Here is a 13,624-nt window from a genome sequence, read left to right on the forward strand (position 1 = left end):
CTGTGTTAATAACCAAGTGTCCCAGTGAGCTGTGACAGTGTCACAATATTTACACCTGTGTTTTTTCTACCGCGACATGTTAAAATATCTTCTTTGGAAAAGCCCAGGGCTATTAATATTAGATAGAACTGAATTCATCTGAAAGGACATTTTTGTGACCAAGACCCTCAGTATACATAGTACACTTTGTTGTATAGACAGACTGGGTAGTAGAACAAAGGGAGTACGAAATGACATATGATGGCGCAAGCTTTCGGTCAATGTTGTCCTCAAGGACCCATCTGAGTAGTAGACTGTTGCTGTCCAGTAGGTTACCTGTTGGGAATTATGAGAACAATATTGTAGTGAAAGGGGTTAGTAGTGTTAGGCTACTAATACAAATTACAAGTGAGTATGATGAACTGAATTAAAGGAATACATCACACACACATTTGGAACAGCTTCTAGGACTGGGATATATGGACATTTTCTGGTTTAGTAAATTCCTTTATTCAAATAAAACTCTTTTGGGACTCAGAAAGCCAGTCCCCGATTCCCCTGAAACTTTGTTTCAAATTCCCTATAATTAACCCAGTTGTTTTATCCTGCGATTTCCAATTAAACTAGACCGGCCTTATGCTACAAATCACTATGACCTTTATGACTGTGTGTGTTATTGTGCCTGAATGTAAACATCGACTACTTCAGCTAGTGTGTAAGAATGCATTGGGTTCCTTCTCCCCTGTTTCTTTCCCACCATTTCAATGAAATATAACAAAACTCTCCTCCTGGGGGCTTCTCCTGGAGTTCTTGGGGCAAAATATTACGTTAACGTTACTTCCTGAAATCTTTGGTGGGGCGGGATCCATGTCCCGTCTCTCCTCTCCTGTTTATACGGGTCCCCCCCCCCCCTCTCCAGGATCCTGACACGTGGCTGTTTTGGGGAGCCGTGGTGACCGACAGTTACTCCTGCAGCGAGCGGATCCCTGCCCTCCGCAGCTGGGACTCTGGTGAAACTCAGTCGGCCTGGATGGCAGGGACACACTGGTGCAAATCCTGCAGAAACTACAAGGTATTAAAACATTAAATGTCACATTCATGTCGTTATTTGATGTTTTTCGACCCCTAAAGTTAGCACTAACTTACTCAAAGTGGTGCTAGGTGTTGGCCGTTTTCGTTTGTTTTGCCGTGATTTTGTGTGTGAGCTAACGTCTGTAGCAGACTGTGGGACGTTACAAGGCTCTGCATGTTTACCAGCTAACGTTAGCTTGCTAACTTTTACGCACAGAGTTAGCTACCGTTAGTTCAGTGTGTCTTTTGTCAAACGCACGGGGTTTCAGTGGGAGGACGGTACTTCGCCGCATTGTTAGTCAGTTTAGCACCGTGGCGCTTCAGTTGTCTATGTATTTTGTATTTAACGTTAGTTGACGTTATCGTGTATTGTTTGTGAGTTAACTGATCCTCCATCTGTCCTGCGTACCGACAGGAAAATGATGAGCAGCAGACGCGTTCAAACACTTATTAATCCCCGATGTTACGTTATATCGCAACATTTACTGCAGAAGATGATTAACAGTTGCAGTGAGGTTAACGCTACTGAAACTTTTCACTGTAGCCCGACGGTACCCTTTTAAAGGAGCGTTGGCAGATTTCCGCAGACAGCTGCCAACAGGAAGCACGCACTGGACTCTGGTACTTCTGGATTGTTCTTTCCCTGGCGCAACTTCACTTTTAACGCAATTTAAGCATGTGTCGGCAGCTGGTCATAGTAACAACAATTTACAGCTGTTTGTAGCTAAAAAAAAAAATACATTTTATTTTTATTTGGGTCAACCAAAAATGCAAGCACGCCTATTCCAGCCTCTCAATTGCGAGGATGTGCTGCTTTGTCTAATCGATGTGAAATAATGATGAGTTGCAGACTTAACTTCATGCTTATTTAAAATGTTCCTACGTGTTCGAGACGGTGCAGGGGAGGAATGTTTGTCTGAAAGTGTGCATCTCTTGCAGCATTACTGGTTGCAAGTGCTTTTTGGACCGTGGGACGGATGAAAGGTGGAAGCTGTAGGAAGCCCAGCTGGGCTGTAGCTGCTCTGTTTATCCCTGTTACCCTGCTGATGCTGACCTCCGGGGGGGCATCAGGCAGCCACAAGATGACACAAACGTCGATGGCACATGCAACAGCCTCTGCCGCAGGACCGGGCCCCAGCCTGACCGATTACCTCCAAGCAAACATCTTATACAGCGAACAGTTTCACGTGTGGCTCTTGTCCCTGGCGGGCTCTGTTGCTGTTGGCCTCAGTGGGATTTTACCCCTTATTGTCATTCCCATTGAAGCTGGAGCAGCCCTCAAAACAGAAGGTAAGAGATGGCCACATGTAGCCTCAACTTGCATGTGAATTACTCACAATACGACCACACTAGTGTCCTTAGAGCAACATTGATAATGCACATAGACAATTCTGTTAATGTATGGCAAGACATGTATCAATGATACATCATGATATCTCTGTAACTTAAGAGAAAGGTGCCCTTTTAAGTTGGTTGTATAATTTTTTGAAAAGTAGGAATCAGTCAGTACATGTCAACATGAACACAAATGGTGCCATGTGAAGATCAAACAGCTATAAAATAACAAAAAGACTTCAGTGTTGAAAGCAGAAGAGTTCAGAGTTCAAATTTCTGCAGTAAAATAAATATTTCAGCCTCATTAACCTATTGAGTATATACGTAAGATGCCAGCTCTTTAGTGGCTCCGTAATAAATCTGCGCGCTCCACACCCTCTAAAGGGGGGAAAATAACCCCAGTGAGTTCAACAAGTAGTTCTGCTGGGTCTGAGTCAGCCAGTCCTAGACACAGCTGCACCTCCTTTGGCATTTGAACTTCCTGGAAAAATACTTAAGGCATGAGCTCCATTGCATATTTTTCTACATAAACATGCCTTAAAGCAGAGGTCTTCAACAGGGGGTCCGCGGCCCCCAGGGGGTCCGTGAAATTTTTGGTTGATTAGAAAAAATAAAATAAAAAAAATTTGTTTTTTTCTCTAAACATGAATCTGTCCATTATTTTAACAGTTCAGTATTGTATGACAGATAACGGGTATCTTTATGCATGGCAGTGGCACTAATAGGCCATCACTCATTTTTCGTTTCCACGTTTAAAATGAAAACATCAGTTTGAATAGCCTGTATGCATGATTATCATGCAATTGACAGACAATGTTGATATTGGCATTGGTATCAGCTGACGAGGTATGTTTATAAATGGCCACCCTACTTACTGTACCTTGCACATGTTTAAAATAAAAACATGAATATATGAACCTGTGTATTATTTGAATAGCTTAGTATTGAATGCACAATAAAGAGGTATGTTTATACATGGTACTAGGCCCATTTAATATAAAACACAATTTTATACAATATATATAGTCGGGGGTCCCTGCTCCATCTCTTTATCAGTTTGGGGGTCCTTGGCCTGAAAAACGTTGAAGACCCCTGAATTAAAGTATGGATGAGACTGAAGGCTGAAGGATTTCAATTTACAGGAAACTTTTACTTAATTGTTTCTGTTCAGAAGCAAGAGCTGCGTGTTGTACTGAATGGCAACAATGTCAGACTGTCAGTAGAAAGGTCCCCCAGTTCCACACCAGATAAAGATTGAATATGAATATACAGTGGAAAACAAATAATTTTAAAAAGTAATTAAAAGTAATTTGGATATGTTGTCTGTCAGGTAATCTCAAGTGAACCCGCAAAGTGCGTCTCAATTCACTTGTTTTTATGTGAATTTTCAATTTGCACATGAGAGAAACTGAGCGGAAACACTTCACCAACCAGACCAGGCAGGTCAGCCTGAGGCCTGCAGCCTCTTGATCAGCCCCACCCACAGGAACGTGGCATTCCAGATGTATTTTAGGCCGTGGGGTTTTCAAGTGCAGTCCTGACCGGAGGTTAGTCGTTACTGAGGAAACTCCTAAAGCAGAAAAAAAGTTCTGTGGAGCACATAATCTATGTGTATATTAGTAGCCTGAGCCAGAGCCACTGTTTTGTGGATTTGTGTGCATCGTGTTTAACTTGTTAAAATTTTTTTAATTAATCGGTTGCAACGGTGCCATTTTATATAAAAAAAATCAAAGAGGAAGTAACCTTGGTGCTAAAAAGAAAGACTATGTCACAAACTGTCCTAAAGTCGGTGACAAAACAGTGAATCACACATGAGATAAAATAGAAATATGTATGTTAATCGGGTAGATCAGTAATAAATACAGAATAAGGATGAGTTAAGTGTGTGATGGGACGGGTGCAAACAAAACCGTAACCAAACCAGACGGTGGAGTGGAGGCCTGGGAGGAAGCAAAGATAAATAGGCTAAGGCCAAATTTCCTCGGGTGTAGGCAGATTCCTCATGTCCTTTCCCACTCTGCCCGTTGGCTCCTGAGCCAGGAAGCCAAACCAACCACACAAACAACAGGCAGACGGAGGGATGTCACAATCACACAAAACCAATCTGCAGTTCTTAATTAAACACAGTATTCAGTAATTGCTACCCTTTTTCTCTCCTTCCCTGTTTCCTCAGCTGGGGGCCAGAGGCTGAAGCAGCTCATGAGCTTTGCTATTGGCGGTCTTCTTGGTGATGTATTCCTTCACCTCCTCCCTGAGGCATGGGAGCTCTCTCGCTCTTCAGGTGGGTCTCCTTTCCACTAATACCATCGCCACCTTTTGTATTTTAATTATTTTTCATTTCTCTGACCCCTCTTAAATACATGAGAATAAGATATTTATATTTGATTACTAGTTCACAAACAGCAAAGACTGGTGTAGTGTCAGTAAACCTTATTTGAGAGCAGTAATTCCTCAGATATCCTTTCATTTTAAAATATATTAATCATGCATTACCTTTCTTTCGAACGCAAATATGCCATTACATTTACTATGTTTATTAAATGCAACTCTTGGTTTGAGTTGTTGTTTGTAGCACTCACCCATGTTGTAGCTCGGTTTTCACTTATACATTTGTTTGAATCTCTCTGCTTTCATCCTAGCTGGTAAACACAACCACTACATGACCCAGGGCTTGTGGGTAATCGCTGGCCTGTTGGCCTTCCTCGTCCTGGAGAAGATGTTCCCAGACCAAGGAAGCCACGAGGATCCCTCATCAAATTCAGACATGAATTCTAACTCTGCTGTAAGTGTTTCACCTGAAATATCTTCAGAAGAAATGTTAATACCAGCCTTCACATATTTTTGTTTTCATAAGTATGCTTGGTCTGCATATTTCTAACAGTGTTTTGGTGACTGTAGCATCAGATGACCTAATGTCCAACCAGCCTATCAAAGATCTCCTTGGACCGGGAAGAATTTAAAAGGAATAATTTGATTATAATAGTTTTCTTGCGAGAGTTTGATGAGAAAATCAATACTTCTGTCACATCTCGTTGTCGCCGTGAGGATGCCAGGCAGCTGGAGACTCCGGGATGTTACTGCGCCCGGACAAGAAATAATCCAGCACATAAAACCACAAGCAGTTGTTTTTACACTAAGGTTTTTGTTCAGATTAAACAAATGAGAGATTATCATTTTAATTACTGAGATTTAGATTTTGTTAAGCATGGACAAAGCCAGGCTAGCTGTTTCCCCCTGTTTCAAGTCTTTGTGCTAAGCTAACCAGACAGACATAGAGAGCGGCATCGATCTCTTTCATCTCAATCTTGGCAAGAAAGCAAATATGCACATTTCCCAAAATGTCAAGCTATTCCTTTAACATCCTCTTAGTATGAATAGTTATGAAATGGATCTTTATCAATGAGCAAACTAATCTTTTATATTATATTTATATGTTTATATTTATTATTTAATTAGTGTGTTAATTTGTGTCTTGATGAGCATCAAAGTTGTAGTTTATTGTTTGGAAATTTATTTAAAATAGTGACTCTGCAAGATTGATGATTAACTTTTTAACGCATGACTTCTTTGTTGACAGTGAATGGCCGGTTGCAGTATGTTTGTAAAGGCGGTCTCATCCCCCCTTTGTATTACCAGTGATGGGTCGGGGGGTGTGGGGGGGGGGAGGATTGGACGATTGGAATCCACGGCTCAGCTCCTCCACTAGTCTATTTATAGTGCCGGGGTGAAGCAGCTGCTTTAGTCATTTCAGTGTCCACCGGAGAGCACTCAGCTTGTAGACAGAGGCAACAATAGAGTGTGACAGTGTGTGAGAGAGACAGAGGTGATACGTATTTTTCCTTTTACAACACTGTGGGTTTAGGCAAATCTTACCAAAATGTGCAAGGACTGTCACGAGCTGCACTTCTTTTTACTCCAATTGGGTCATTGTTTTTGATGGATGCATCATGTGGGTGGAGAGCTGCAATGTTTATTGTAAGAGATTCTATCACTTTCACATTTTTAGCTCATTTTAAATGAGGTGTACTGCAGTGGTAATTTAGCTCCAATCTCAGCCCCTCCCAAAAAATCATCAGGCTTCATTACTTCCTCATGCTTGAATCATAGACATGGAGAAAACATTCCCTTGCCGCGACCAGAAGACAGCAGGCTATTTCCCCCTCACTTAATTTGACTATCAGTCTAAATGGCAACATAAGTGGTTTCTGAATGAGGGAATAAGGAAGTTGTCTGTTCTCGGAAAACGGAGGCTATAGCCTGAAATGTCTCTTCTCTTATATTCAAATTAGAAACATGTTGAGCAGTGTTGGAATTTATAGGTCATCTGTAATGTCTGAAAAAATAAGGCAAAAGTACAAGTGACTGCTTATTCCTGCATATGTAGGAAGTTGGGGAAATAATTCAACATAACAGCTGTTCTGCTGGCAGGAGGGGAAAGCCACTGACACACAGTGGGAGCAGCAATAAAATGCATGTAAATTGCGCTGTTGAATCCAGGCGACCATTAACTTAACTGTTTTTGGTAAGAATGGTGTGGTTTCCTGAAGGGAAACGAGCCCTTCCAATGGCATTGTACTGGTGGTGGACAGTGATGGGTAATAGGAACAGAAAAATGTGTTAAACTATTAAAATGTCTTTAAAAATAGAGGTTGGGTTCACGTGGGGACATGTTTATTTTTTCCTTGATTTTCTTCCCCTTTTCTCCACAGTCGCAGTCTACTTCAGCTTTCAGTGGAAAGGCATCGGCATCACTCAGAAATGGGCACCATGCTGAGTCATGGAAATCCTCCAAGCAGCAGAGTCTGCAGGAAAGATCAGAGAAAATCAAGGTAATTCTGACAACCAAGACATTTCCCAGTTAACAAGACAGACAGAAATTTTTTATTTTTATTTTTATAAAGAGACACCACTGGTGGTTAATGCTTGACATTGGTTGGTTATGCAAGAGATGTATTTTTTGCTTCTTCAAGCCTCCAAACTGATTCATGTAGTTCAGTTCATAACCAGCAACATAGTTGGCTCAATTAAACCAAAATCAGAAAGATAAACTGGCTATTTTAAATGTTACAGTACATCCCTCTCTCAAGACTGAGGGTCTTTACCTTTAAACTGTGACCCCTGTATGTTCTCGGCCACGTCTATCACAGTGTCAGCAAATCCTCTGCACTGCCTTATACATTGCATATTTGCACGTTTTTTTAATCTATGCTATTTTAGTCTTTCTTTTTCTTTTTTCCAATCCATATTTTTTCCCATAAGTAATTTAAGCACGCCACATTGCATCTCACCACATAGAATACTCGTATGTGCAAATAAACCTTTGAATCCTTTACACTGAATTTGACTTGGTAAACATTCGCACCACTTTTATTTAAAATAAACAAACGGCTTCCATCGGAAAAGAGGGTGGGTTACTAGTGACATCACACATTTAATTCTGATAAGCAATCCCTCGCCTTTTAGTTTGACTTCGGCGGTGTTTATCTCCAATCAAGCTCAGAGAGGGTTAGATAATACGAAAATAAACGGCAAACTTCCACTCAAGTAGCACATCTCGGTGAAGTTTTTTTTACCAATACATAATAAATCACCTCAATAGCCAATCAGGGAAGTGAGACTGATTTAACCACATTACCACTTCAGGATCACCAAAATGTTTTATTTATTTCCAATAAAACTTTTCTAAAAAAGTTAACAAAAAACCTATTTAAACCGTTATTACTTTGATTGAGACTTCCAAAAAAGAAACGTATTATAAAGAAATGTCCTGAATAATCCTTTCACCCGTCCATTTCCTTTACTCATCCTCGTCAGGGTTGCAGAGGTTTGCAGCCTCTCCCAGCACACGTTGGTTGAGTGGCAGTGTACATCCTGCACAATTCAACAGTTTATTACAACAATAAAATTGCCCCAGAAAAGGCCCATCACCAGCAGCTGCTCTTTGTTTCCTGAGAGGAACGGATCATTTACTGCCGCACTTTAAAGGGGTCAGACTACAAAGCAGGGAGTCATTTTAGCTGACACCGAAAAACAATCAGGATTCTGTTACGAAAGAGAATGTTGTGACTGATATATGATCAGATTCCTCTTGACCATACTCGTTGTGGTTTCGACTAATCGAGGGTAACATGAGTAACGGTGGCATTGTGTTTGTGTGTCACAGACCAGTGGATACCTAAACCTACTGGCCAACTGCATCGACAACTTCACCCATGGACTGGCTGTAGCAGGAAGTTTCCTGGTTAGCAAAAAAGTAAGAACTCACAACCTAAGAATCAGTCATCTTAGAATGCTTGTATTTCTCATTCAAATGTGGTTCACACGAGAAAAAAGACATTTGTTGTCATCGGTGAATGAGAGCACCCACATTGCTGTGCTTTATGTTGCTCGTAGGCTTTGTCTTTAGTAAAGATACAGTCTATAAATTGAGTTTTGGAGGCTTGTCATAATTCTTGGGAATGAGGACACACAATACAACACCTTCTTTGTGAGTACAGTGTTTGGCAGCATAGGCTCGATGGCGGAGCAGCAGACCCGTCGTATCAGCAGCCCCGCCGTCTTAAAAGCGGACCCGCTCAGTGGACTTTCATTACAACATTGATTTAAAACAAACTTTTTCAGTTTGCTACTTATTCTTGCTGCATCATCTGACAGGCTTGTTCAAAAAGGTGCAGTAACATGTATTTGCGTTGCTTCAGTAGGTTAGTGTATATTTGGAGCTGTGGGAAGGAGAGCGTCCAGCTGGAGAGACATAAGGCTAGCAGCATGAACTATGGATCAGTGTGCCAGAGAGGAAGTTCTCAAACATACACATACAAGACATCTCACCGGTGTTCTCTGTTTACTCCCTCGCACATTTATCACAGTATTTGCCATGATAAAAATACTGTATGAAAATGATCTGTATCAATGCAGCGTTGGTTAAATATGAAGATTCATTGTAAAATACTAATACATTTATTACTTACTATAATTAAGTCTTTGACTATTATCTCCTAAACATTTTTAACCTTTTTCAAAATTAAATTTTCAAGCAAAGGATGATACAGAAATAAAGTCAGTAAGCTATATTATATTGCCAAATGGATTTTTTCGGCTATTTTTTCTACTCCTGTAACTGGTTTGAGCTTTGAGTTCACTGACATGTAGATATCCAATAGCGTCTCATCTACATGTCGTGTGTGTAAGTACGCTCTGTACACACTTGATAGGTCTCATCATGCTCTTCATGAAGGATTATAAACACTTTTAAAGACCTTAAGCTATCACAGCTTCACAGCTCTTTAGGCTGCTCAGAGTTTGTACTTTGTCTCTTACATTTTCCCTCTTTGCACTATGCACTGCCAGCTTAACATATAGAGCTTATCACTTCACTCAGGTGCTGTCAAGGATGCATTTGTCATACATTTTCCCTCTGTTACTACTGAGCACATTTCTTTACTACGTAAGACAAAGCAGTGTAAATGAAACTTCTCTTGCAGGTTGGGTTCCTCACCACCTTTGCTATCCTGCTCCATGAAATCCCCCACGAGGTGAGATATACAGAGTCCTGGGTTAAATTGTTTATATGATTTCTAAATATAAAGATTTGAGGTTCACTTGACGGTTTCATGTTTACATAGCAGAAGGTACATAGGAAGAATCAGACTGCTAGAGTGCTTGTAAACACGCTAAATGTTTAACCATTCCTCTGCTGGGGGAAATGTCCCCGTCTGCAGGTGGGAGACTTTGCCATTCTTCTGAGGGCCGGGTTTGACCGGTGGAGTGCCGCCCGCATGCAGCTGTCCACGGCGCTGGTCGGTGTGTTGGGAGCTTGCTTCGCTCTGTGCGCTCAGTCACCAAAAGGCACAGGTAAGATTCTCAGCATGCATACAATCAAACCATTTCACAGTTGCCAGAATGATGCATAAGTCTTTCCTATTGATTCTAGAAAATGCCACTGCCTGGATATTGCCTTTCACCTCAGGAGGCTTCCTCTACATAGCCTTGGTGAATGTGGTGCCTGACCTGCTAGAGGAGTCCAGTTTAAGGTATGCACATTTGTGCGTGTTCACATTACAAACACAATGGGGAGCCACTTATTAAAACATGGCTCCGTAGTGCTACTAGTGGCCAAAAACTCCACAGGGTACCTTTTAACCTGTTCTGTATTGTTGGAGTTGAGACAGTGGATGTAAGAATAATGTCTACCAACTGAACTTTTGAACTATATGTCCTTGATTCTGTCTGAATCTGTGCCCTTTTTTTTTTTTTTTTACCAGGCAGTCTCTACTGCAGATCCTGCTCATTTTCTGTGGCGTGGCTGTCATGGCTGTGCTCTCTGCCATTGTTAATTGAACATGGAGGAAACCCGTCTCTCGCCTTAACCAAACACTAAAACTCTGCATTCTCCACCGACCCCTTTTTAATCCGGTACCTCTCGTTCCTGGAAACATGTTACACTAAAACAAATGTCTGACAGAAGAACGTCACTTTATGGATGGAAGACCTTCTTGATCTGCAGACAAGACATTTGTGCAGACACTTTAAAAATGTGCCAAACTAAAACATCACTGGAACTAAGAGGGTTTGTATGGATCTCTGTTACCAAATTGTCTTATGTCATTGATCAGACAATCATGTTTTACACAGGTACACCTGACGTACCATCTCAACAGAGCAGGTATTATTATTGGACTCTACGAGGACGTCCTTTTTTTAAAAATGTATTAAACACTAAATTGTTTAAACATTGTATATATTGATATTTTTCTGATGTAGCTGCTGTATATTTATTAAAAATTAGACAAGCAACCTATAGTTTTATTAGACGTGCACCACCGCCACGCAATCTTTTTGTCTTGTTAAGATATAAGTGCCAAGAAGTCGGGATGGTCTGTTACACCAAAGTACAGTTTCTTTATGTTTTGTATCTTCTTCACACAGTCCAGTCTGCACCTTTTGATCTCTGCTTGACAAATAATTGTAATAAAGTTGAAATGAATTGATGAAAAAGATTGGTACTGTTTGTTAATAATCAGCTTTATACTGTTGCCAAGAATTCAGTGAGACGAGGGACAAATAACTATTAGAAACATCACCATGCAGGATTTTTCATAGCATTAAGTTTCCACCCCTGGAAAAAAAACATGTACATTTCATATAAAGAAAAACTGCTGTTTATGAACTTTACAACGAAAAGACCACACATACTAGCAGACAATTAGTATGAAGAACTGTAACACGGGTGTGATAATGATCTCAGTGGGATTAGGATATCTTGATATTGATTGGTGGAGCTGTGTCAAGGTGCTGAGGCAGCCCAGTGCGTTGTGACCTCACTGCACAAAAACCTGTCCACCATGAGCATATTTTTACTGCAGAGATCCTATGCCTAAAATGTCATATGGGAGTCGGGGGAGGGGGGGGGGGGGAGGTATTGATTGTGTGTTCACACTTGTCCAATTTCAACACAGTCTGTTTGGCAAGCTTCTGTTGCCATAACGACTCCACCGCGGGTTGCCTTCCTTAGTCATCAGCCTGTGAGCGGCCTATTGTCTGTGGGAGCCTTCCTCAGTCCACCGCACAGAAGGACAAACAACCACTATGTACACTGTAGTGCAAACACATGAGTGACAAATATTTCATTGATTCTCAGCTGTGTTCCATTAACTTCATTGTTAAGGTCTGAATTAGACGATCTGGGCTTGTTGATGACAAATATAACCATCTGCTCAGTTGTTTTGAGGTTCTGCTCACAAAATCCATTTCCGTCAGCCTTTTGATTTAATGCCTGTGCTGAGGTCAACATGTCATACACCGAAATTGTGAACGTCTCCAACACAACCCAGACTTTATGAGCTGTACACACGTGAAAACAATTATCAGTGTAATGTGGTCCTATACTATCAAATGGCCTATCATTTACAGTGGCTGAGTCTCATTTAAGTGCAAGATCAGAAATAAGGAATTAGAGGTTTGAGTATGTGTAAGAGTGGGCTCAGTGTAGACATTTAATTCAATTCACATTGATTATAATCAAGTACAGTATTATAGGAAACAAAAGAAGAACATTACTGTTTAACAATTATGTATTTAATGATCCTTTCTAGGAAAACAATCTATATCCAGGAATTTATCTCAGACCGCCTTACTAGATCTTGTTTTGGTTGATGATGGGTCTTTGAATGCTTGGCTCCACACTATAATGAACTGCAACAGGATCTCAAACTGGACCACTAAATATCTTCAGCCACTTTAAAGATTTAATTGACTCCAATACTGACTAGATCTGCAACAGATCTGAGCAACACAGCTCTTAAAGCTATCGAGGCCTTTACTCCTCACTGTTTTATTTATTGCTGGTTTGATGTCTTTCTTTTATGTTTGCCATCCTCTTCTTTTAGTGATAGTCTTGTTTGTTTGTCTCAATGTTTGTTTTGTGCCCATGTACACAAGATCCTCATGCAAAAAGAGTGCATTGCTCTCATTGGACCAACCTAAAGGTAGCTTGAATTACCAATTCCTAGCGGTGAGAACCAGAGGTTACTCTGCTTAAGTAAGTCTATATGCTGACCTGTCTCTTAGAAGGGTAAAGTACCTGTTTGTATGAAATGTATTCATTTTCGAAAATTATATTTAATTTTTAAACATATCTAAAAGGCAGACCTGGCACTAAACTCATATCCATTAAGTTAATTGGCTGAGTCATACATCCACAATAAAGTAAACACTATGGTTGAGTCACCAATTATATTGCAACTAATGATTTAAAGAAACCACTGCTGTTATTATTTCTAGACAGAAACATAAAGGATTCCACAGCACCTGTGTTTTACATGTTTACCCCAAAAAATAAATAAATCCAGACATTCAAGCATCACAAATGACCACTCCCCCGTAGCAGAGCAGCACTTTTCCTGCCCACCCCATCCCGCGACAACCTGGAGGAGAGCGAGCGCAACTACATCACTGCCCCTGCCTCCTCCTCACAGCGTTGGTCGCCATCCATCCCCTCTCCTCTCCTCTCCTCCTGTACCATAACAGATGGTGGGAACAACATTGCATCCACCGGGTACCACAACAATAGACCGCAGCATCCAGTCCAGACAACGCTGGCCTTGCACCATTATGCTCCTAGTGCAGGACTGCGTGAGGCTGTGAGTGCCGTCGTGATTCATTTCACGCGGTACCACCACCACCACCACGGCCACGGAGGAACCTTCCTGCGACTGTTTGGGCTCTCCACCGAGCGGGGAAG

At 41.1% G+C, this 13,624-nt stretch overlaps 1 protein-coding gene across 1 annotated transcript; it reads left to right on the forward strand.

Annotated features, from left to right (window-relative positions):
* Positions 1-935: 935 nt before the first annotated feature.
* On the forward strand, positions 936-11,373 carry slc39a13 (solute carrier family 39 member 13). Its single transcript, XM_076110101.1, has 10 exons — positions 936-1,051; positions 1,990-2,340; positions 4,559-4,666; positions 5,025-5,167; positions 7,095-7,214; positions 8,549-8,638; positions 9,867-9,917; positions 10,104-10,236; positions 10,316-10,415; positions 10,647-11,373. The coding sequence occupies exons 2-10, from the start codon at positions 2,028-2,030 to the stop codon at positions 10,720-10,722; spliced, it is 1,134 nt and encodes a 377-aa protein (XP_075966216.1). The 5' UTR covers positions 936-1,051; positions 1,990-2,027; the 3' UTR covers positions 10,723-11,373.
* Positions 11,374-13,624: the final 2,251 nt, after the last annotated feature.

Source organism: Anarhichas minor, unplaced genomic scaffold (assembly GCF_050575085.1).
Source record: "Anarhichas minor isolate MPS153535 unplaced genomic scaffold, ASM5057508v1 ptg000042l, whole genome shotgun sequence".
NCBI lineage: Eukaryota > Metazoa > Chordata > Actinopteri > Perciformes > Anarhichadidae > Anarhichas > Anarhichas minor.